We start from the raw sequence: 23,847 nt of genomic DNA, 5'->3' as shown, positions 1-23,847 counted from the left end.
AAGCTCAAACTGAAGGTCATGCTTACCTCGCCACAGATGAGGGACGACGGCGAGGAAGAGGAACAGCGTACGTGTGTGTGTGTGTGTGTGTGTGTGTGAGGGAATAAGTGAGTGTTGAGATGAAGGATATTGTGTTATCTCTCTCTCTCTCTATCTCTGATGTGATCTGATGTCATGATAGTGATTGTAGGAGGAAGTGGAACCGGGGGTGTATACTGGTTTAGAAATCAATACCTCACTGCTCATTCACATCCATCTTTACTACACATCCACTGCTGGACACTTCGCTGTGAGAGAGGGATGTGGGATGACAGGAGAGAGGGAGGGCGAGACAGAGGGTTGACAAGATGGAGGAGAGGGAGAGGGATGGGCAGTAGATCACAGCACTTCTCGTATATCCCCAGCAGGGTCAAGGGCCCTGTCCTTTTGAGAAACGGTTCAATCTACACCCGCTGAGATCAAACGCATCAGAACACGAAGACAGGCGCGTACACCCTGGTTTTTATAGCTCTTCGGGACATGGGGTCATCCTTACGTCTCTTATGTATTATACGTATTGCACTGTGAAAAAATCAACGTAACATCCGTTATTTCGTTTCTATTTAAGTTGCCTTTTCTTCGTGTTTTTAAAAGTGTGACCACTTTGCAAAGTCAGACTTTAGTTTGTTTCTGTTTCTGCTACAAGGTCAGAATAAATTTGTCCTAGAAATGTACAAAAACACGCACACACACACACACTCGCACACACAGGAAGAGAAGGAGATAGTGTCTACTTTGGCCACACACTGTTCTCCCTGTCCTAATCTGTCCCAGCCCCCAGCTGTAGATATTTCATCCCCCACCTTGTGTCTACCAGTCCACCAATCAATATTCCCCTGTTCTAAATCTGCCCGCAAACAGGAAGTCAAAGTGTAATTGATTTTCTCGGGCAAATCTGTAATGGTTCGAAAAGCACACTTCAGGAGGGATTAAAAAAGCCCCAGTGTAAGAGTGTAGGCCGCTTATTTGGCCGTGGATCATTGAGCAAATAAAGAATTTAGTTTATAGAGGAGTATAATTGGTTTCTATATCTTTTATTGTAGATATAACCCTCTAATTTGATGAAAGCTTGGGTTTGTTTTGGTCTGCGGTGCATCGTTTACAGTGCTGAGTGTTTATAAGACAACCTTTAAAACAGCAGTGCTGATCTTTAAATAATGCTGATGTAAAACTTTATTTCTTTAACAATTGTTAGGGAGAGAGAGTGAGAGAGAGTGTGTGAGTGAGAGAGAGAGAGTGAGTGAAAGAGTGAGAGAGAGTGAGAGAGAGTGTGAGAGAGTGAGAGAGTGAGTGAGAGTGGGTTAGTGAAAGAGTGAGAGAGAGAGAGTGTGAGAGAGAGAGAGTGTGAGAGAGAGTGAGTGAGGGAGTGAAAGAGTGAGAGAGTGAGAGTGAGGGAGTGAAAGAGTGAGAGAGAGTGTGAGTGAGAGAGAGTGAGTTAGTGAAAGAGAGAGAGAGAGAGAGAGTGTGAGAGAGAGAGTGAGTGAGGAATTGAGAGAGTGAGAGTGAGGGAGTGAAAGAGTGAGAGAGAGTGTGAGTGAGTGAGTGAGTGAGTGAGTGAGTGAGAGAGAGAGAGAGAGAGAGAGAGAGAGAGAGAGAGAGAGAGAGAGTGAGGGAGTGAAAGAGTGAGAGAGTGAGTGAGTGTGAGAGAGAGTGAGAGTGAGAGAGTGAGAGTGAGGGAGTGAAAGAGTGAGAGAGAGTGTGAGTGAGAGAGAGTGAGTTAGTGAAAGAGAGAGAGAGAGAGAGAGTGTGAGAGAGAGAGTGAGTGAGGAATTGAGAGAGTGAGAGTGAGGGAGTGAAAGAGTGAGAGAGAGTGTGAGTGAGTGAGTGAGTGAGTGAGTGAGTGAGAGAGAGAGAGAGAGAGAGAGAGAGAGAGAGAGTGAGGGAGTGAAAGAGTGAGAGAGTGAGTGAGTGTGAGAGAGAGTGAGAGTGAGAGAGTGAGTGAGAGTGAGTTAGTGAAAGAGTGAGAGAGAGAGTGAGTGAGGGAGTGAAAGAGTGAGAGAGAGTGTGAGTGAGTGAGAGAGAGAGAGAGAGAGAGAGAGAGAGTGTGAGGGAGTGAAAGAGTGAGAGAGTGAGTGAGAGAGAGGTAAATGGAGAATTAGAGAAAGAGAGAGAGGGGTTTTACATCAACCTGACTGAAGCTCCTCTTTAGGAGGTCTCAGCTGTGTTGGTCTGATTAAAACTCATCCAGGAAAAGCAAAATAAAGACTAACGTTCTCATTAGCAACACATGATCCTCTGCATAAAGCTCCATGATTAATCTCCTCCACTCCTTTCTTCCCTCTCCACCATTTCCTTGGAGCTTTACCTTTTCATTTATTCTCCCTTCATTGCATTCATCGTGCACGCACCGTACAGAAGTGCAGCATCTTTATGAATCCCTGCCTAGAGACTGCTTCTGAAGAGTAAACCATGGCCAAATAAATGCAAATCTCCAGCTCAGATGTCTGTGTGTGTAGGAGAGAAGAAGAGAAGTGTGTGTGTGTGTGTGTTTACTTTGTCTTTTTCTCTCTGATGGATGTAAGTGTTCTAACACTGTCTACCGCATGTGTATTTTACTCCAGTGTTGAGCCAGGCCCAAGTCTGGCACTGATTCACTCAAACTCTTAGCATGTGTAGATCTCTTTAGATCTTTAACCCCCACCAGACCACGTGTCCTATCCAGGCCACTGCTTAATGGAGGTTTATACAGAAGCTGACTCTGTGCATGCTAAGAGCTTTTAGCAAATCCCACCCGACCACACCCCCCCACCCCAGTTTCCAGCCAGCCAATGAGATGGCAAGGAATCCTCATCTCATTCGGATGCACTGGACATAGGCCGACACCTCTGTGCTGAAAATCCAGACGTTTAGGCCCTAAACATGTTTTTGGAACATGATTTGAACATGTCACGGGATTTAATTTAGCCGTTCCCATGTCTGAGGACAGATTGAGCTCAACTGCAACATCAAATAAACAGGAGTGTGACGACACACACGGTCCATACGACAGTTCGGAAGAGTCATAGTTTTCAATAAACAATGGGATTATTGTGCTATGCACCTTCCTAAACATGCTGTTTCCGTTCACACCTGAGCTCCTTTGTGCGAGATATCAATCCAGACTCTGGTGTTTGTTCACACTTAACCCTTTCTGGTTTAGATCCTTCGTTTTCAAAAGCACCCAAATTCTAAAGATAAATCCTGTGGCTTATTTAGAAAGTGTTCTAGAAAAGTGTTTAAAACACGTTGGATTTCCAGTGCACTGTTGGAACCTTAACAGATCCAGCCTTGTCCATCATTGAAGTGTGTGTGTGTGTGTGTGTGTTTGAGTATGACGTGTGTGTGATTTGATTTCCTGTCCCGTTTTTCTTGCCGATAGAGAGCGCTGAGGCGAGTGAGCCGACGGACCTGCTGGATAGACAGAGGTGCCTGGTGGCGCTGGCCTCTCTGCGACATGCTAAATGGTTCCAGGTTGGCGCTCTGTTTCTCTCATTGTTATTGTAGCCTTATGAACGACAACAAAATTGTACATGTCACGTTTTTCAAAGACCCATCCTCTTGTCCTTACTCCAGCATTTACCACAGTATTCAGCACATCGTAAGGCTACAACAGCAATCGTTACACTCTTATTTTTGGCTTTGTTTTGATTTTACCTGCTTGTTTGTCATTAAACAACTGTCAGATGCTTTCCTGGACTGTGTTTCACGCCCTTCTCCCTTCCGACCCAACGACGGGTCCGTCTTGTCAGCACAGTTCACCGGACCCCGGTCACGACCTCACTCAAACTCGCACTAACAGAGAGTAGAGGCAGCTGTAAAAGTCGTGTGATTGTGTTGTGAATGTAGCTGGCTCTTCAGCCTCGCACTAACCTGCTGCTTATTTCCGCAGGCGAGAGTAAACGGCCTTAAATCAGGTGTGATCGTTTTACGGATTCTAAGGGACAAGTGCAATAGCGTACCTGCTTGGGAACCCCTTAAAGGATGGGTAAGTGTGTGAGATACGTTTACAGTAGGTCAGGAATAGGAGAAGTCAAATGGCCGTCACAGTAAAGCTCTCATATTCCAAAGGTGTAACATTTATTTTAAAAGGCACTGTGCTTCTTAGAGAAAAGCTGCTTATTTGTAATGTTTCTTTACATAGAAAATTGGAACTAATAGCTGAGTATCAGTCGGAGGGGCGTATGGAACTGATGCAGCTTGAATAACTCAAATGCAGCAGAATATGGCACGATAATGTGATTTTATTTTAAGCTACTGATGTTTAATTCTAGTAAATGATGGTTGCCTGTTTTTTCCAGAGGCTGAACTGACCTAGGTCTGCGTGCTGTGGTCTTAACTCATGTCTTTTCTGTTTTTAGCCCCTCGAGCTGCTCTGTGAGAAGGCTATAGCTACGTGTAATCGGCCGCTAGGAGCAGGAGAAGCTTTGCGCAGAGTCATGGAGTGTCTGGCCTCTGGGATATTACTGCCAGGTAAACACACCGCCAGGTAAACAATCTCCTGCCGGAGAGAGAACGACAGGAGGAAGGAGAGAGCGGGGGAAGGGGGAAGAGAAACCACACGGAGTTAAAGATTTTGGAGAATTTAGATAAGCTCTAACAGACCTGGGTGGTCATTTTCATTTGGCAAAAGCCCTTCATGTGACGGTAGGTGAGCACTGCATTTCATTTCTTCCTTTTATGGTTTTGTAATGGGCCAAACCTGTTCTCTTCACACTTACTTACCCTCAACAAACTGCTCAATAAATCCAGCTGCTACCCCCATGTAGTCTCTGAAGTAAAAACACCGTTTATTAATGGCTTTTCATGAAGCTCCTGGTGGAATAGATATTTAAAATGAATCGGGTGGGAAACATGTCTGAACGCAGAATAAAGAATAATGGCATCTTTTTCGGCTTTGAATTTCATCCGCGAAGCTTTGATTCTTCTAGCTAATGTAACCTCATTTCCCAATCGCAGATATAACCAATCTACTCCCTGTCCCCATTTGCTTTCATGTGTTCATCATTAATTAATAGAGAAAGATGCAGGCATTAATGTTTAATGTGCTTACACTGGCAGCGCTGGCGTCTTTGGCTGATTTAGTTGTGAGGACAGGAAGTGTTGTGTGTTGTGGTTGAAAGGAAAGGAAGTGGTGTAGAGGTCAGTGGTGAATCACTTCTGGACACGTCAGTGGTTTTCTGAATGTAAAAATATGAAATGTATTTGTTAACTGTGTCTGAAATCCAGATCTTTGAGGAAAGGACAGGTGGGATTCAATGGTTCAATGTTTACAAAAATGCTAATGAAGCTAACGTTCGTTATGGTGAGGGTAGTATTTCATATCTTATATAATATTATTGCAGCATTAGGGCATCATCTTTATGAGTTTCATGAAATATATGATTTATTTGTGTATTTTTACGTGCCTCGGCATCATGGCGATAAAGACATCCACTAATGTCCCACTGTTGTAGAGGCTATAAATACAGACAACCTTAGCTGTCAATCGTCCTTCTTGTTTATGCTCCCTACTAGCAATAGGTTTAACTCTCTAGGACTCGGGTCTGATCTTTCACACCAATGATGGGTTCTACCCTCCTCCAAAAGTTTCATAGCGTAGTTTCCACAGTGCTGAGCCCAGATTAGCAGCAACAGAACCCCTATTCTCCCTATTACAGGTCCATGAAACGTCACAACATTTTTTAAGTTGTACTTTTAAGGTAAAAATTGCTAAATTTCTTTGATCTATAGTACTTTGTTAGATAGTCATAACTCCTCCTTAATCAGACTTAAAAATGTATGGCAAAGAGATTTGGGCTGATGAACAATGGGACAAGGTGTGTCTAAATGATCTTACCTTATGGTCATGTAATAAAATAATTGAACAGAATTATAAACGTATGCAGAGGATATATCTTACTCCAGTCCGTTTAAGCAAAATGTTTCCTAACACGTCTCATATATTTAATACATTTAGAACATTTACTGGTTCAATTATGCATGTGTTTTGGAGCTGTAGTAAATTAAAGGCTAAGCACCACTTAATGGACCTCCATGAATATTCCACATTATTGTAGTTACTGACAGATATAAGTATGAATTAAAATGAAAATAGCAGCTTAATTTGCTTTAAAACTGACAATTTTATTAAATTGACGGAAAAACCCGAGCTCTCTACGGAAATTCTTGAACGCGACCGTGACGTCACTGGTGGACAACAGCTGAACAACGCCGCGGTAAAACACCGTTATGACTGACTGTTATGACAGTATCTAGCTAAATAACCAACATTATTCATGACAATAGCCTAGCAATAAGCTAAACTCAAATGTAGAGGTACCGTTATTCTTGTAAATGTGATCGAAGTCGAACTCGAATTCATCCGACACTATAAACCTCCGTAATGCAGCTACGTAGCCGAGTATAATCTGAGCCACCGAGTTTAGCGAGTCAAGCTAACGTTAACTAACACCAACTAAAACAGGCGAAGTGAGTGTCCTTACCCTGTTTACCTCCATGTTACAGAGGCTCTTCAACACCTTTCGTTGGTGTCCTTACATGCCCATATTGTTGGAAAAGCGCCAGTGAAATGAGCTACAGATAACGGAGTGAGCGGATGGTCCTTTCCAAAGTGCCCGTTTAAAGTTGACAAATTTAGTCCATTTTCTGGATATTTTGGGATCTTTGGGTCATTTGTTCACAGATGTCCCACTGTACATTGAATGATTGCAGCCAAAAACAACACACCTTTTCCTCATTGTGCATTAAATTAAGTGCAGCCTCTAGAGTGTTGTCCACCATCTACGTCACAGGCAAGACGCCTATTAGAGTTTCCCCGTTGGGGGGGGGGGGGGGCAACGGTCTTTTAAACCTTATTCCTTCAATTAGTAAGAAATAACATGTTTTCTGACTCTCAATAAACACAAGTTAGGAACTCAAACTCCACTGTATTTATTTGTTTGACACTTTAATGTCGCTGGTGCTTAGCCTTTAATATACTTTTGGAAAGTAATACACAACTTGACTGTTAAGGCTCTAGAATTACAAACAGATTTTACACCGATACAATACTTGTTTGGTACTGATCTGGATAGGACCTTGGACCCTATTCTTGCTCATAGGCTTGGAGTGATATTATTTATAGCAAAGAAATGAATCTTACTTTAACTGGAATCAGCAAAGGCCTCCAACTTTCAATCTGTTCAGAAAAATCTTGATGGAAACATTGCAACTGGAACAACAAACTCTTATATTAAAAGATAAAGAAGATGTCTTCCAAAATATACGGGAAATGTTTGAGTTTTTAAAGTTGGAAATGATAAATAAATAATAATAAAAAATGCTCAGGGGAATGAGAGGGAAGGACACCCTGTCCACCCGAAGAGAGCACATCCTTTTAGAGTCTCTTGGACCCGCTCACTTGTGGCCTTCAATGGCTGTGACCAGGGATGAAACGTATGATCTGTCAGTGATAGCGGCGATGTTAATAACGGTTGTTTTTGTTCTCAGGTGGACCAGGGCTGCACGATCCATGCGAAAAGGAGCCGACGGACACGTTAGCCGCCCTGACGGACGAGGAGGCAGAGGCCATCACGTACAGCGCACAGGTAACCCTCACGCACACTGCCCTTTTTCCCCTAACATCTCTACCACCCACTGCGACTGCTCATCACAGGGTGGGAGAGCCGCCTTGACCTTGAGTTGTTCATCTCCCTGATCATTAATTATCCACCATTCAGACAGATCAGTGTGGGGTGTGATGCAGTGGCTATGCAGATACACACAGGACTGATGAGCGGAACCTGAGAGTGTGTGTGAGATGTAAGCTTAGCTGTGTAATAGCCACCCTCTGAGGCCAGGAAGAGCTGTCTTCTTAGAATGGCTTATCTTATCTCTGCAGTCTTCAGGTTACTGCTCTGTCACACACACACACCACACACACACACACATGAATACACTTACATCAGTCTTATCTTTTCTACTGGGCTGCGCTGCGCTTCAAGAGTGTATGGTTTGCTGTCAGAACTAAGCCTTTTGTGTGTGTCTCTCTCTCTTTCTCTCACTCTTTCTTTCTTTCTTTCTCTCTCTCTCTCTCACCCTCTTTCTTTCCTTCTCTCTCTCTCTCTCTCCTTCTCTCTCGCTCTTTTTCTCTCTCATTCTCTCCCCCTCTCTCTTTCTCTCTTTCCTTCTCTCTCTCTCTCTCTCTCTCACTCTCTCTCTTTCTCTCACTCTCTCATTCTCTGTTTCTTTCTCTCTCTCTCTCCCCCTCTCTCACTCTCTTTCTCTCTCTTTCCTTCTCTCTCTCTCGCTCTCTCTCCTTCTCTCACTCTCTCTCTTTCTCTTACTCTTTCTCTCTCTCTCTTACTCTCTCTCTCTCGCTCTCTCCTTCTCTCGCTCTCTCTTTCTCTTACTCTCTCTCTTGCTCTATCTCCTTCTCTCACTCTCTCTCTTTCTCTTACTCTCTTTCTCTCACTCTCTCATTCTCTCTCTCTCTCTCTCTCTCTCTCTCTCTTTCTCTCTCATTCACTTACAAACACCTACCCTTTAACAGAAGCACTTTGACCGTGGGCTTTCTAATGAGCGTGAGAAAACAGTGCTATCAAAACCTGCTCAGCTATCAGTATGGTTGTCTGTGTGTGTCTGTCTGTGTGTTTGTGTGTGTGTGTGTGTGTGTGTGTGTGTGTGTGTGTGTGTGTAAAAGGATAGCAGGTGTGAGAGATGCATCTCTCAGTGGGTCTCTGGAGCTGTTTGAAGAGGAATGTGAAAATGACACTAGAATACAGAATACTACCACTATCTCAGCATCATAAGAAGCCCAGAGATCATACTGTTAACAAATAAATGTTTCAATTTTTTGTCATGACTTTAAGTCTTTATTAAAATGACTTAAATACAAACAGCCAATAAAAAGTGATAAGAATTAATTTTAAAACTATATTTATGTTTAAAAATGTCCATAATGTCTCCATCACCACCTCTGACCCATCAGGAAACAGTAGTGAATATGGGATACACTTTAACTGTCACTGCTTTGTATTTTTGACCATCTTTCCTCTCATTGCACTCTTTCTCTCGCTCTCTCTTTTCTTTCTCTCTGTTATAGAGACACTCCATATTTATCAGCGTTTTCCGCCCGTTTTCTGCTGATTGTGGAAACATACATCTGGCTTTAATGAACGAGAAGGACAGCGGAAGTGCAGTGTCTGCTCTTTCCTCACAGTCCAGTACTGACACTACAGAATGCTAATGGGTTGTTTTGGTTTTGAGAAAATGAACAAATGTCTCGTCTTGAAATACTTACGATAGTGCAGTGATGTCCTGTGAAAGACCTCGTCAGAGACTTGAATCTATACGTTAATCTTACCATGTGCAGTAATTATAATGGGATATTGATGGGCTCAGTCACTGCTTGGCTCGGCGGTTACACTCCAAGATTTAACAAATAAGGATCAATTTCAGGGCAATTATTTATAATGTGTTGATATGGCAGTGGATGCTGGGTAATCTCACTGTTGTAAAATGCAGTGATCTGCTGAATGTGGCGGATTTTTTTCTCTCTGTAATTTCTGCATTTGCCGTAGTCTCAAATGGGACACGTTACAGCGGAGCAGGTAATTACAGTAATTGATCGTAGAAATAGCAGCTTGCAGAGATGGAGCATTCAGCACAGGCAGCTTCACGTGTGTGTGTGTGTGTGTGGGGCGCGTGTGTGTGTGTGTGTGGATGGGGGGGGGGGACGCGTGTGTGTGTATGTATGTACATTTGTCTGTGTGCCTCTGTGAGCGTGTGACGATGTGCTTGTACATTTGTGTGTGTGTGTGTGTGTGTGTGTGTACATTTGTCTGTGTGCCTCTGTGGGCGTGTGACGATGTGCTTGTACATTTGTGTGTGTGTGTGTGTGTGTGTGTGTACATTTGTCTGTGTGCCTCTGTGGGCGTGTGACTATGTGCTTGTACATTTGTGTGTGTGTGTGTGTGTAACCTGTACAGTTCATTGGGAGTGTAAGAGCCAGTGAATGAACGTTTAGCTTCGTTAGTTTAGACTTTAGTAAACACTTGAGTGTAATCACTGGTTTTTGAACTGATGAGAGAACAATATTAACAGCCTCTAAGTGCTGCTTCTGTGACTGAACAAGCTTCATTTGTTCTGTTTAACCATTAACCAACACATTTATCTCCTTAACAACCACTTCATTTTTGTGATTTGAAAAACGTTTGCTGCTCTTATTTCACCTCGGTCCTTTTTAAATTCACATGTGTATTATTTAATATAAAGGAGCTGTACTGTGACAGTACAGTAATCAACTGTTGAAATCTCAATTCAAAGACCGTTGTATCATCGGTGTGAACGTAAAGCCAGTGAGGTTTAAGTTTTATGTTTTAACACGGCTGTAAAGTGTATTTATGAGGAAATATCTGTATAATGTTACACTGTGAAACACAAGAGCCTTACCATGAGTGTGTGGCCAAAGATAAATATTGTAGCAGGTGTCGAGCCGATACAGAAACATGCTGCGTGTTTTTAAACGTAGTCCTCTGCAGTGCAGAAATGTTTAGGAATTGTGTGTTTTTAAGAAAACGGTGCTAAAATAACCCACTTTTTTTCCTTTGGAAGTTACCTTTGAATACCTTCCATTCATTAAAACACCCACAGAAACACCTCTGGATTGTGATTGGTCGGGAGGCTCATAGGACACCGGGAACAAACAAAACCCCATTGTGATTAGATAACTAATTTGCATATTTGCGTTTTTCTGCAGTATTAGTTGCAGGAACCACAGTAACGGCTCATGTTGCAGCCCCGTGTGTAGCGCTGTGGAGGCCGACCCCATCGCTTTAACCTGCGTCTATTAAGGGTTTTAAAAATGATATTTGTGGCTCCACACAAAGTAAGATGCTCACCCAGGAAGCTCAAACAGACCCCAGTGGTCTTTCAGGAGTGGAATGTTAATGGGAAGCCCCTGTTGTTTTTGGTCCGGCGGTGTTGCATCATTTCTCATTTCTGAAAGGATCTGTACCCCCTGCGTTTCCTGTTAATGTGACTCATTGCTGGTGGCCCAAGGCACTCCACACACCTCCAGCTAAACACAGTGCTGTTGCTAAGCAGTGTGAGTGACCTCCGGACCATGCTCGGTGCTTAGCGTTTCATCAATGTGAAAAATATCACCGCCTCAGAGTTCGTGTGTGACTTTAACATGGGGGTGTTATTAGGGATTATGTAACTCGGTGTTGTTCTATAAATTACCATTCAATTGACACCATACACTGCACGATACCAGACTCGCTCACTGTATATGTTTGTGTAATACTGTGTGTGTTTGTGTATTGCAGCATTATCTCCGGCTCATGGCTTTTGGGCAGATCTACAAGGTTTTAGACATGGACCCGCTCCCCTCCACCAAACCCTCACAGAAATACCCCTGGTCAGACAAAGACGGTGTGTTTTTCCGATTAATCGCTGTTTCACTTCTAGCCCATTGTTCTATGGTCAGTGTTGTGTTGTAATGAAGGTGTATTAATGGAGTGTGTGTTCATCAGGTATGGGGCTAAAAAGACCCTACGAAGACTGCTTGATGGACAATAAAGACCTCATCAAGAAGATGAAGCGCAACTTGAGAAAAGGTCAGCAGCCCCACCTCTCTCACGCTCTCTCACTCTTTCACACACCCCGCCCCCCCCTCTCTCACAAATACAAACACCCCCACACTCGTGTTTGTGTGGCATTCATTCCAGGCCGCGGTTATGGTCAGACAACAGCTGGGAAGACTTCCAAAGCATTCTGGAAGAAGTTCCTGCCCTTTGTTGACCTGATCATATTCACTAAATATTCTGCCACCCCCCCCCCCATTCACAATTCAGTCATTAACTCATGATTCTGAGGATTCTTTTAATAATCTGATTTTCTAATATAGGCCACACACAGTAAACTCCTCATAAATAACAGCAAAACATCTACAGTGATCCCTCGCTACTTCGCAGTTCATCTTTCACGGATTCGCTACTTCACGGGTGTTTTCAAGGGGGCTTTTTTATTATTTACATGTGTTAGACTCGGCCTGTAGGTGACACAATATATCATTTACAAGTGTTTCTTACATACAGTACATGTGTTGTTCATGTCCACATCCGAGTGAAATTTACTGACGCTAAATCATTCATTCATTCATTCATTCATTATCTGTAACCCTTATCCAATTCAGGGTTGCGGGGGGTCCAGAGCCTACCTGGAATCATTGGGCGCAATGAGGGGGCACCAGTCCTTCACAGGGCAACACAGACACACACACACACACACACACACACACATTCACACCTACGGACACTTTTGAGTTGCCAATCCACCTACCAATGTGTGTTTTTGGACGGTGGGAGGAAACCGGAGCACCCGGAGGAAACCCACGCAGACACAGGGAGAACACACCACACTCCTCACAGACAGTCACCCGGAGGAAACCCACACAGACACAGGGAGAACACACCACACTCCTCACAGACAGTCACCCGGAGGAAACCCACACAGACACAGGGAGAACACACCACACTCCTCACAGACAGTCACCCGGAGGAAATCCACACAGACACAGGGAGAACACACCACACTCCTCACAGAACGTCACCCGGAGCAGGAATTGAACCCACAACCTCCAGGCCCCTGGAGCTGTGTGAATGCGACACTACCTGCTGCGCCACCGTGCTGCAATGCTAAATCACAGCTTGGGAATGACTCTATTAAAGAAACTGGTGGGATATCACATGTAGTTCCAGCTGAAAAACATTATAGAATGACTGTTTAATGCAAAGGGTGGGTTGTTAACAGAAACAGGGAGGGTTTCTACTTCGCGGAAATTCATTTTTCGTGGGTGGTCTTGGAACGCATCCCCCGCAAAAAACGAGGGATCACTGTATAGCCTTCAAAGCCCTCCAACTGCCCAACCCCTCTCTTCGCTCCTGCCCTTTGAATCAGTTTTAGTCTCAGTGCCTCCTGTATATTTTCTAATCATTATTGATCAGGGAGTCAAAGCCACACGTTCCCGTATCTTTTAGAGCTGTTAATTTACATTTTTTAAGTGTTATTCTTACTTCTCTCTCTCTGCACCCTTCTATCGCTGTGGATGCTCATCAGTGTCGGCTAATCAATCCAACAGATTTCTAATTATTCTAATTATCCTCTGAGTTGTGCTGCTCTCTGTGACCGGTACGCTCAACTGGACCTGGACAAAAAGAGCAAGAGGAGCAACATTTTTCGCAATTAGTCTCTGCCAATACATCGGTAACGTCCTGTCTGTGTCAGAGTCATGCACTCAAGTTCTCCTGTGTGCTCACGAGACGCAGGGCACTTAAACTGATTTTAACCACTTAAAAATGCATTTTATCTGCATTTTAATAAGTGGGGTACTCAGCCGACGCAGAGAGAGAGGTTTTATCTCGTTATGATACAGTTTAATGTTGTTTTTTTTCTGTTTAAATCAAAATCTCTTTCAAAAACATGTTACAAAGCCCAAGATATGATGCAGACGTGTACAGATCTACAATAATCCTCACCCATTCTTGGTTCTCACTCTCTGCCCATGTTTTTCTCTGCAGTTTTGGACAATAAAGCAATAGACTCTAACCAGCCAATGAACGCCCTCATGCGGCTGAACCAGATCCGTCCGGGGCTGCAGTATAAGCTGCTGTCTCAGTCTGGTCCGGTTCATGCCCCAGTTTTCACCATGTCCGTGGATGTGGACGGCACCATCTACGAAGCCTCGGGCTCTTCCAAGAAGACGGCCAAGCTTCATGTGGCTGTTAAGGTAGAAATAAACACCTCTGTGGGGTTTGTGGGTTCTGGGAGTGGTTTCTTTCTAACACCACACCTCGGTTCTTCTCAAATTCAAGTCATAAAGTATGTTCTTCAAACACAGATGTGGTGTTACTTGAAAGTTTACCCTCCACACTCCTGACAGAATTTCTGCAATGGGTTCAGTGAGTTGAAGGATGAAATAAACGTGTTTACAATAAATAAACTAAAAAGATAATGGAGGGAAATCATTGACTATATTGAGTTTGAACCAACAAAGTAAACATTCGCGTTTTATCCAATCGTTCTCAAAAGCCAGGTGACATTGGAAGGGCATTTTATTTATAGTCATTCAGTCTGTTTCTCACAGATTACCCTTACCCACACATGGTCTCTCTTACACACACACACACACACACTTATTCAGAGACGCTGTGATGCAAGGAGGATCCAAATCCATGTAATTCAGGAGCGATTGTGAACAAAGCGAGAGTGTGGAGCAGGAGATGGTCTAATCCTCTTTCCTCCAAAGCACAGCCATAAAAGGCTCCGTCCCCAGCACAAAACAGCAGCTCTTCATTCAGGTCAGACCGCCAGACGAGCAGGGCCTCCATCACGGAGCTTCATTACACCAGAGACAGAGAGAGAAACATACACACACTCGATGTATCCAACAGGATGCTCATAATGTATTATGCTCTACAGAAAATCATTTCTGCAAGTAAAGAAAGAAGAAAGACCCGGAGACTCTTTACTCACTGCACAGTCTGCCTTCCAGATCCTGAGGTTGCCTCTAGATAAAGCCGCTATAAACGGTTTCCCTTCAGTTTTAGAAGTCTCGGGCAATAACAAAAGCATGTAAATGTGAATATGACAGATTTCACACTCATAGCTCTTTTAAAACGAGAAATTCTACAGACTCCAAACTTTCAGCAGATGCCACATTTGTGTTTGTACATGGATCAGGGGGCTTCGTTATGATCTGAATTTGATTCGAAGTGATCACTGTGTGTACAGCATTGTTTTTTTACCATTTTATTACCATTTATTTGTCTTTCCTTAAGCGTAGAGAAAAGTGCAGATCTGAACCTGTCACTACAGAACCCCCACCACCAGACACACACACACACACACACACAATGCCTCTGCCTCTTTCATGGGCAAGAGTTCTTTCAGGGAGCCATTACAAATGGATTATGCCACTGTTTTCCTCTGGACAGAGCTGTCCTCCTGACCTCCAGCCCATTGCTCTGAGCCACATTTGTGCCTTTTACAGGACCTAGTTCCTCATTAAACATTAGCATCTTATCAGCCTTCTGCAGAGAGACAGGTAAAGGAGTCTGTCTGCAGAAGGTCATATGACCTGGGACAGACCTTCCAGGGTCAGGACATTTTGCCCTATATTTGAGAAGCTCTTACAAAAAACATAAAAGGAACTGAAGGTGTCCTCAAAAAAGAGCATTGACCTGAAGGTCAGAAAATGCAACCAAGGTGAACCAGTTTCGCCTTGTTTCGACTTAAGTGGTTTTGCGTCGTAAACATCGTAACGCGAACTTCACGGCGGAAGAATACACAGTTACAGTATGTTATTTACGTACAGTATGTACGTATGTTCCGACTAACACCGAAAATCGGTTTACGACGCAACGTAGAAATGGATCAACGTCGTAAGTAGAGGACCCCCTGTATTTCATGCAAAACAAAAGTAATCATAATTCTTGTGTTTAATTATATAGAGATGCTAATGTACAATACCATCTGTGGTTCAGAGGCACATACTCATACTTTAACGCTTATATTATAATAGGTTTTGTGGCTATAAACTTGAATTGCAGTAATATACATATCACATATTACACATAAAAAATATTATCAATCAGACGTCTGTGTAGGTGTTTAATTGTATGTTTTAGTGCTGGGAAATGGAAAGTAGTTAGAGTATAATTGCCTATTTACAGTGTTGTATTTTGGTTTTCTGGCTAAAGGCCTGATTTCCCCTTTCACTAAAGAACTTTGAACTTTGTTTCTCTCTTTCTGCACTAAACTCTTAACACTGACCTAATTCAGCACAGCCTTTAACAAGCCTCTCAAAACATTACTTAACGTTCAAGTGAAGGAATGTGAAGTCTCTTTACTGATGGGCAGAAGCGGGGTGTCAGAGTGGCTGATTTTCTTTCATTCTGACACCTCATTGGCTTTCAGTGAACTCGACACACACGTGTTCTGCTTCAAAGCGTCTTTGATACTGAATGAGTTTCAGAGATGTGTGAAATCGCTGTGTTTATTTCTCCTAAATCACCAAGAATTTATGCAAAGCCTTAGTTCTGGATACGGAAGGGTTTTTTTTTTTTAGTGGCGACTAAATTATCAATTATCAGTTGCGTATTTCCAAGTATTCAGATTTATCCTCATCTATGAATCACTGATTCATGTGTCTAATGATTCTCTCAGTGACTTTAAAGGTGTGTGTTGTGTGGTAATGTCTAGGTGCTGCAGGCCATGGGCTACCCCACAGGCTTCGACACAGACCTGGACTCTATGAGCGCTGATGAGAAGTCCGACAGTGAGGGGAAGAGCGAGACGTCCACACACTCCAGCAATAACACACCACACGCCACAGACAGTTCCAACACATTGGAGGTACACACACTCACGCAAACACACACAAGCACACCCTGATTTAATGCCGCTATGTCTCACACTCTCGCACTGACTCTAATGGAAGACTGACCACCCGGGTCTCAGCCCGACTGCTCCACCCACTTTTCACAGACTCCAGTTATTAATACACTCTTCATTACTATTATTATTTGTATTACATCACTACTATGACTGTTTGTGTGCACCTGAACATTACAATACACATATATGATGGTACTGTGAATTCTTTCATTCATTTATAAGTAGTTTGACCAGAAGAGGGTCAAACTACCTTGGTTTCCTCACCTGGGGTTGTGTTTAACAAGTTTAGCGGTAAACCTTCAGTCGTAACAAAGCGCTACACAAATACATTTGTTTTGACGATGGAATGGAGCAGAAGTGTTCACTCTAACGTTTGAATTTGCAAATGAAACGTAGTTGCTTCAAGGCAAGAACGGTTATCCAGTGATAACACAGTATCTGTATGTGTGCTTTTCTGCATGTGTGTGTGTGTGTGTGTGTGTGTGTGTGTGTGCAGGTGAGAACTCAGGGTCCTATTCTGACGGCGAGTGGTAAGAACCCCGTGATGGAGCTGAATGAGAAACGACGAGGTCTCAAATACGAGCTGATCTCAGAAAGCGGCGGCAGCCACGACAAACGCTTCGTCATGGAGGCGAGTCACGCAGACGCAAACATGTCGTCTCTGTCCGAACATAACCTCACCTCTGCTGTAGAGGACAACAACATTCTTGGCTAATGACTGATATCAATGATTCATTTTGTCCAAAAATATAGAACTCTGGAGTTAGAAAGTTTGTCCCGACATCCTCCTGTTGAGATTAAAGGGGGTTCTGCAACAGTGGCTTAAGTACTTGACGTTTTGTTGTTTACTAATACAGATAATCGCTGTTGTCCTTTGGCAGGTGGAGGTTGATGGACAGAAGTTTCGTGGAGCAGGGCCCAACAAGAAAGTGGCCAAAGCCAGCGCTGCCCTCGCTGCCCTGGAGAAACTATTCTCTGGGCCAAATGCTTCTGGAAACAAAAAGAAAAAAATAATCCCTCAGGTTAGATGCCAATGCCATCATTAATAATTAGAGAGCATTAACCCTGTAGACAGAAAGATGTAATTACAGATCGATATTCCCAGCCCATCTCAGTGACCCGATCAGTGTGTATCTGATCAGTGTTCATGCTACAAGGTCTCCTGCTCAATAATCAATTCTCTATCCTCGACTGTAAAGCCTGTTGAGTCAGCTTCTGAAGTTCCTGTTTGAATCAATACTAAACTGATCATATAAACGACCACTGCAGGAACATCTCTCAAAGATCTGACCTGTGCTGAAGGGTAATCTACTTCAGATCTGTGCTACTAGATGAAGACGACAGTGAATCTGGGTTTACACTTTCTGTAGTTGATAACTGCAGTTAAACCCTTCACTTTGCCTTTGATCTGAAACACGGATTTGAATAAAGCTGGGATTCGTCCAATCGGCAGGTGTGGTTTGTTTTGCCTTTTTTTCAACAAATCTGTGTCTTTAACCAAGCACCTTGTTGTGTGTGTGTGTGTGTGTGTGTGTGTGTGTGTGTGTGTGTGTGTGTGTTTTTGTAGAGTAAAGGAGTGATTGCAGCAGCGGCAGCTGCCACTGCAGTGGCAGTTCAGGCAGCTCGAGGAAGAGGAAGAGCAGCGCTCACGAGAGGAGCCTTTGTCAGCGCTGCAGCACCAGGATACGTCACACCAGGTGTGTGTGTGTGTGTGTGTGTGTATTTGTAATGTGTAACAGCCTGTTGTACAGCCAGGTTGTATTTATAAACTGGATCTATTCTTTTTACCTCTGAGATATGATCCAGCAGATTTAAAGGCATCAGAGTCGCTGTGTTAAATTCTGTTTATCAACACGTGTCCGTAACCCTCTGTTGGCAGGTTTTGGAAGCCCGTACGGTTACGGTGCTGCCGCAGCTCCTGCATATGGTACGTACTACTTCCCTGTGCCCCACTCTGAGTTTAGGATCCAAATTTGCCCCAACTACCCTCTACCCAAACTTCCATTCAGCTCTAAATTGGGCCTTGAACTTGTCACGCCAGCAGTCTCTCTCTGTTTGAACTCAAGCTGGCAGATCCCCCTGGCCAACGGGAGGACAGGGTCATAACCTTTTGGTTCTTCCTGTGGTTGGAGCAAGCCTCGCTTCGCTTCGGCTGGGTGTTTCAAGCGCTGCTTTGTCTTGAGTCTGCCTGCTCCCCGTCCCCATCCCTCTGTCCCTGACTCTGGACACGTCTTTCTTTCGCAGTGTCAGAATGGATCTGCTGTCTACAGCACTGAGATACCCTCATTCAAAGCAGCTCAGGCTCAGAGAAAGAGGGGAGGAGGGGCTGAAAGACCAATGCCACTGAAGCAAATGACATGGTTCCATGTAAATGGAAACATTCCATACACACCTCAAGTGACTGATATCGTGAAATACCTACTCTTACGGTTTCATTCGTGATCTTTTACTCAGGTCTTAAATTAAAGGAGACCCTATTGTTCAGTGGAGGAGGATGTTTTACAAACTGATGGTATATTTAAAAAAGTTATTAATTAATTAAAAAATTATTCATTCATTCATTATCTGTAACCCTTATCCAGTTCAGGGTTGCGGTGGGTCCAGAGCCTACCTGGAATCATTGGGCGCAAGGCGGGAATACACAGGACCCAGTCCTTCACAGGGCAACACAGACACACACACATTCACTCACAAACTCACACCTACGGACACTTTTGAGTCGCAAATCCACCTACCAACGTGTGTTTTTGGACTGTGGAAGGAGACCGGAGCACCCAGAGGAAACCCACGCAGACACAGGGAGAACACACCACACTCCTCACAGACAGTCACCCGGAGGAAACCCATGCAGACACAGAGAGAACACACCACACTCCTCACAGACAGTCACCCGGAGGAAACCCACGCAGACACAGAGAGAACACACCACACTCCTCACAGACAGTCACCCGGAGGAAACCCACGCAGACACAGGGAGAACACACCACACTCCTCACAGACAGTCACCAGGAGGAAACCCACGCAGACACAGAGAGAACACACCACACTCCTCACAGACAGTCACCCGGAGGAAACCCACACAGACACAGGGAGAACACACCACACTCCTCACAGACAGTCACCCGGAGCGGGAATCGAACCCACAACCTCCAGGCCCCTGGAGCTGTGTGACTGCGACACTAACCTGCTGCGCCACCGTGACGCCCAATTTAATTAATTATATATATATAATTATTTAATAATGTAAAAAAAATGTAAAATAAAAATCACTGGAGTTAGACTTCTGTTTAATTTTTGACTCCAGTGCAGCAGGTTTGCTCCAGTCAGTCCAGGTTTAGGGCTGTGTCCGTCAAGTGTAGTGTTGATTTAGAGGGAATCGGTTGTCTGAGAGTCTCACGAGCAGGTGTCTGAGCCAGCTGCTGAGACCGTCTCCTCACTGCAGAGTGAGAGAAGGGCTCTGAGACCGAACACACACACGCAGAGGCAAACTACATACACACACCTTGTACATAAACACCTGGGCTTGGCTGATGTGCACCTCGAGGTTAAGATTCCTGGAGATAGTCAGTTATACCCTGCTATAGTCAACATTTTAAACTGACTACAAGTCTAGTGCTGGGCAGTGGCTAACAGCGCTTAACGGATATGATTGTAATGTCAACTGTGAACTGTGAACGCTTCTCAAGTGTCAAACTCGTAAACAACATCCAACAAACAATATCTCAGACCTGCTCTAGGCTGCTGTGTTAGTTTCTCTTTACATATTAGCATTAATATCCTGGCATGCATTCTCCTCATTAAAATGTGGCTATTCATATACAGCAACTCCAGGGCTCATAAATGCTGTTTTACTAGTGGGAATTTCACACACACACACTGATAGAGCCATGCAACTTTTTAATATCAGCTGATTTTATTGACCAACTGATATTCCCTATTGATTTAAAAAAAAAAAAAAAACACACAGTGCTCTGTGGAGTGTGTGGCATTGTGTCTCTCTGCTCCAACCCGACTGAAGCTGCTTTGAATGAGTTTTATGTGGAGGGAGGGCTAGGAGAAGAGGGAGTTTAAAGGGAACGCTCTGTTAGACTGTGAACCTTTGGCCCGTGGGGGAACTGTGGGGCTGTCCTGGTCTCTGCCTGCCACATAATGAGCGCTCCTCTAGATGAAGGAAAGCCAGGTATGGTGCTGTAGGAGACCAGCGTCCTCTCTTTTATCTCCTTATCTCTCTCTCTATCTCTCTGTTTCTCATTCTGTTTTCTCTGGTCTCGGAGAGCTGTGTGCATGTACTTCCTCTCACTCAGTCATCCAAATGCTGTCCAAACCTGCCTCCTGTTGCTGCTTTGTGATTTCTAAAATGGGACTGGGAGACTACAACAGTTGAACATGAGGCACACACACACACACACACATATATATATATACACTAGGGTGAACATTCCACACACACACACACACACACACACACACGAGTGATAATTCCGACCTGGTCCATTCATGTCACAACCTGCCCCATTTCCCCCAGTAACCAACACAACTGGCGCAGATATAACTGTGACATACACGCTGTCCAAAAGTTTGTAAACACCTTTTATCATTAGAAAAGTCATGCTTAAATCACCAATTATCAGTTAGAAGAGTATTAAAGCCCCCTCCAGCACCTATCAGTACTTGACCTCATTCGCGTTCGCTTGGCTGAATGCCATCAGACACAGAAATGTTCAAATACCTCAGGTAAATCTGTCTCAGAATTGTATCTTCGTATGGGAACTACTGATTCCCTTTTATTCAGTTGCTGTTCTGTTGGATGAGCTCGTGTCTCCAGACTTTTGCCATGTGGTGTATGTTTAACATCTGTGCCAGACATAGTCACACCACATGAATCCCTCATTCCCTCATGGCTGCATATAGAACTGAATAGATGTTTCTGCACAGACCACTCAGAATAAACCAAAGCAGGGCACACGTGATCATCAGGATTCATGCTTCATTATTATACCCTGTTGAGAACAACGGTTTCATCGGAGGCAAGGCAATCTCCTCCCACCACTTTCCGCTCCTGCGCGCACTAATGTTTCCATTTAACTTTTACCACCTGCCCTACTGACACCGCCCTGCTTTCCCTCCCTCTCTCATTACTCTCATGAACACATGACCCTTTGCTTAAAATGGGACATGAACGGCACAGTATCCTTTTCTTTTTTTATTATTTATATATTCCATTTTTCCCCAAACCCCCGACTCATGTGGAGTACTCTCTTCATTCTCTTTCTAGGTTTGCCCAAGAGAATGCTTCTGTTGCCCGTCATGAAAGTGCCCGCCTATCCAATCCCCCACTACTCCTTCTTTTAGCTCAGGAGATCCACCAAAACACACACACACACACACACACTTTTAACGCAGAAGGGAATTTTAGACCGAATGTCTGAGTGGAACCCTGCAGAGAGCTGTAAGGACTTTAAGTGAAGGGTTATTTGTAAAGAGAATTTTTATTTCAGTTTTTATTTTTGACCTGTTGATGTTTTCTGACTTTAAAAAAAGCAGGTGTTTAAGTTCTTAACGGAGAAGATAAAAGACTTGAAGGATTTGTACTGTGAATTGTTACCTCATTCGTGGAATTTTAAATTATAAAACGTTTTTCCTTTCCTTTATTTTATTTTGTTTTATTTTATTTTTTAAACTGTGCTTGTTTTTTCTATAGGAAGGATTAAGGCTATGTGATTGGACACAGGCACTGTCTTTGTAAAGAAGGCAGAAGCTATGGGATGTATAGGTCTAATTGAAACTACTGCTGAAAAATAAACCTTTATCTTCCTCAATTGCAGAGCATTGACTGGTGTGTATATGATAAGCCCAGAGTCTCACACCTTGCGTAGGTTTTTGTAGCATTGTAAGTTGTCATGTGACCTCACAGGCTTCTGCATAAGGCTTGTAGCTTGATTATAAACTGAATTATCTTTGCTTTGCATGGAGTTGTATAGATTTTAGAGAAAACACACAGCTGGCAGTTGGCACAAAACCGTTCAGTCCTTCAGCCCTTCATCACCCAAACCCTGGTCTCCTAAAGGACACACCTTACAAACTGCTGCATCCTATGGACAGTGGACCAGATACGACCACCATCTCGTCCATGTTCTCTGAATAGTCGCCATTCATTTATAGGATGCGGTTATATGCAGCTGTAAAGCTAGAATGTGTTAGCAAAAGCACACACTCAGATACAGGACACACTGCAACACACCCGGAGCCTCCAGTCACAGCCACACATCGGAGAATCGAAAGCAGCAACATGGGATCCATGGAGATATGCTACCTAATTGTCTTATGTCCTTTGTTTATTTTGGTGTTTGTTTTTTCCTTCTTGGTGAGTGTCTCGGCGTGTGAGCTGTAAGTTCTTCCTCGTCCACGGGCCAGCACAAGTGACCGTACAACACGGCCCGTGTCCCCGCTCTCTTGGCCAAATTAACGGCCGGTTAACCTTGAGAGCGAACGTCTTCATCTGGTACCTAGAGGGGAGGTGAAGAAAGCGTGTTCTCCTCTGATTGCAACGTCGTAGCGCGCTGCAGGCTCTGTAATAGGCTATTTACCAAAGATTAAGTTCCCAATAAACTCTGAGCTGCAGCCTGACCTTGACCTTGTCCTGGTTTTAAAAGATATTGTTCCATTTCCTATAAATTGGGGCAGACGGGCCATTGCTGAGTCAGCTGCCGTCACGTGATGGGCTTAAACCCAGTCGGAAGGTGTTTGTGCTGGTCCGTGACAGGAACGTGGCCATCCCTAACCAAAGAGAACCACCATCTCCCTGGTTACTCGCTGTGGTCACGCGATCCCCATTGCTGTGAGATGGAGACCGTTCCCACATTCTTCATGGTCATCCTCAGCTGTGTCCACTCAGAAACCAATGGGGCCTGTTCTCTTTGATGGCGATGGTGTTCATTTTGTACAATACTCTCTCCAAAATCACACTGGTTCTGGTTCTGATTTGTCAGAGTTATGTACTAACCACATCTGTCCGAAACTTGAAAGTTGCCACATACCTTTTTCCTCACACATCCTCTGCTTTTTTTTATCTTTGAATGAATGAGCTCAGAGATTTTCTTTTCCTTTTTTTTAATAGTCTCTTACTTTGTTTTTGTTTTTATTTTATTATTATTATTATTATTTTCGGTCGGAAAGTGGTAACCATGCAACTTAAGTTGTTGATGTCTTTTCTTAACCTCCTGAAACGCTCCCGGTTCAATGAAAACCCCACGTACAGCCTGAAAGAGCAGAGACCCTAGTACCTGCCCCTGCAGCACCCCCCCTGACCACCGCCCCATCAGAGTGTGTACCACTGCCTCCTGCTGGCCCGCGCCATTAATCGCAGCTTTCTCTGCTCTTCTCCTCACT

General features: G+C 43.9%; 1 protein-coding gene across 8 annotated transcripts in view; it reads left to right on the top strand.

Moving 5' to 3' along the window:
- Positions 1-23,847, top strand: part of strbp (spermatid perinuclear RNA binding protein) — a 114,456-nt gene that overhangs the window by 90,089 nt on the left and 520 nt on the right. For 7 of the 8 annotated variants that reach the window (XM_066650721.1, XM_066650715.1, XM_066650719.1 and 4 more), the window contains 13 exons: positions 1-67; positions 3,398-3,489; positions 3,908-4,003; positions 4,377-4,488; positions 7,507-7,604; positions 11,328-11,433; positions 11,535-11,618; positions 13,581-13,789; positions 16,264-16,416; positions 16,955-17,089; positions 17,340-17,480; positions 18,026-18,155; positions 18,338-18,385. The exon at positions 1-67 is cut by the window's left edge and continues 78 nt beyond it. In XM_066650721.1, coding sequence (XP_066506818.1) covers positions 1-67; positions 3,398-3,489; positions 3,908-4,003; positions 4,377-4,488; positions 7,507-7,604; positions 11,328-11,433; positions 11,535-11,618; positions 13,581-13,789; positions 16,264-16,416; positions 16,955-17,089; positions 17,340-17,480; positions 18,026-18,155; positions 18,338-18,385 — 1,471 coding nt within the window. Of the gene's footprint in view, positions 68-3,397; positions 3,490-3,907; positions 4,004-4,376; positions 4,489-7,506; positions 7,605-11,327; positions 11,434-11,534; positions 11,619-13,580; positions 13,790-16,263; positions 16,417-16,954; positions 17,090-17,339; positions 17,481-18,025; positions 18,156-18,337; positions 18,386-21,733; positions 23,843-23,847 lie in introns of those variants that run through there. The other variant, XM_066650722.1, reaches the window with a different exon arrangement.

Source organism: Hoplias malabaricus, chromosome 18 (assembly GCF_029633855.1).
Source record: "Hoplias malabaricus isolate fHopMal1 chromosome 18, fHopMal1.hap1, whole genome shotgun sequence".
Taxonomy (NCBI): domain Eukaryota; kingdom Metazoa; phylum Chordata; class Actinopteri; order Characiformes; family Erythrinidae; genus Hoplias; species Hoplias malabaricus.
The sequence above is the reverse complement of the archived record's forward strand: the minus strand, read 5'-3'. Positions and strand labels throughout refer to the sequence as shown.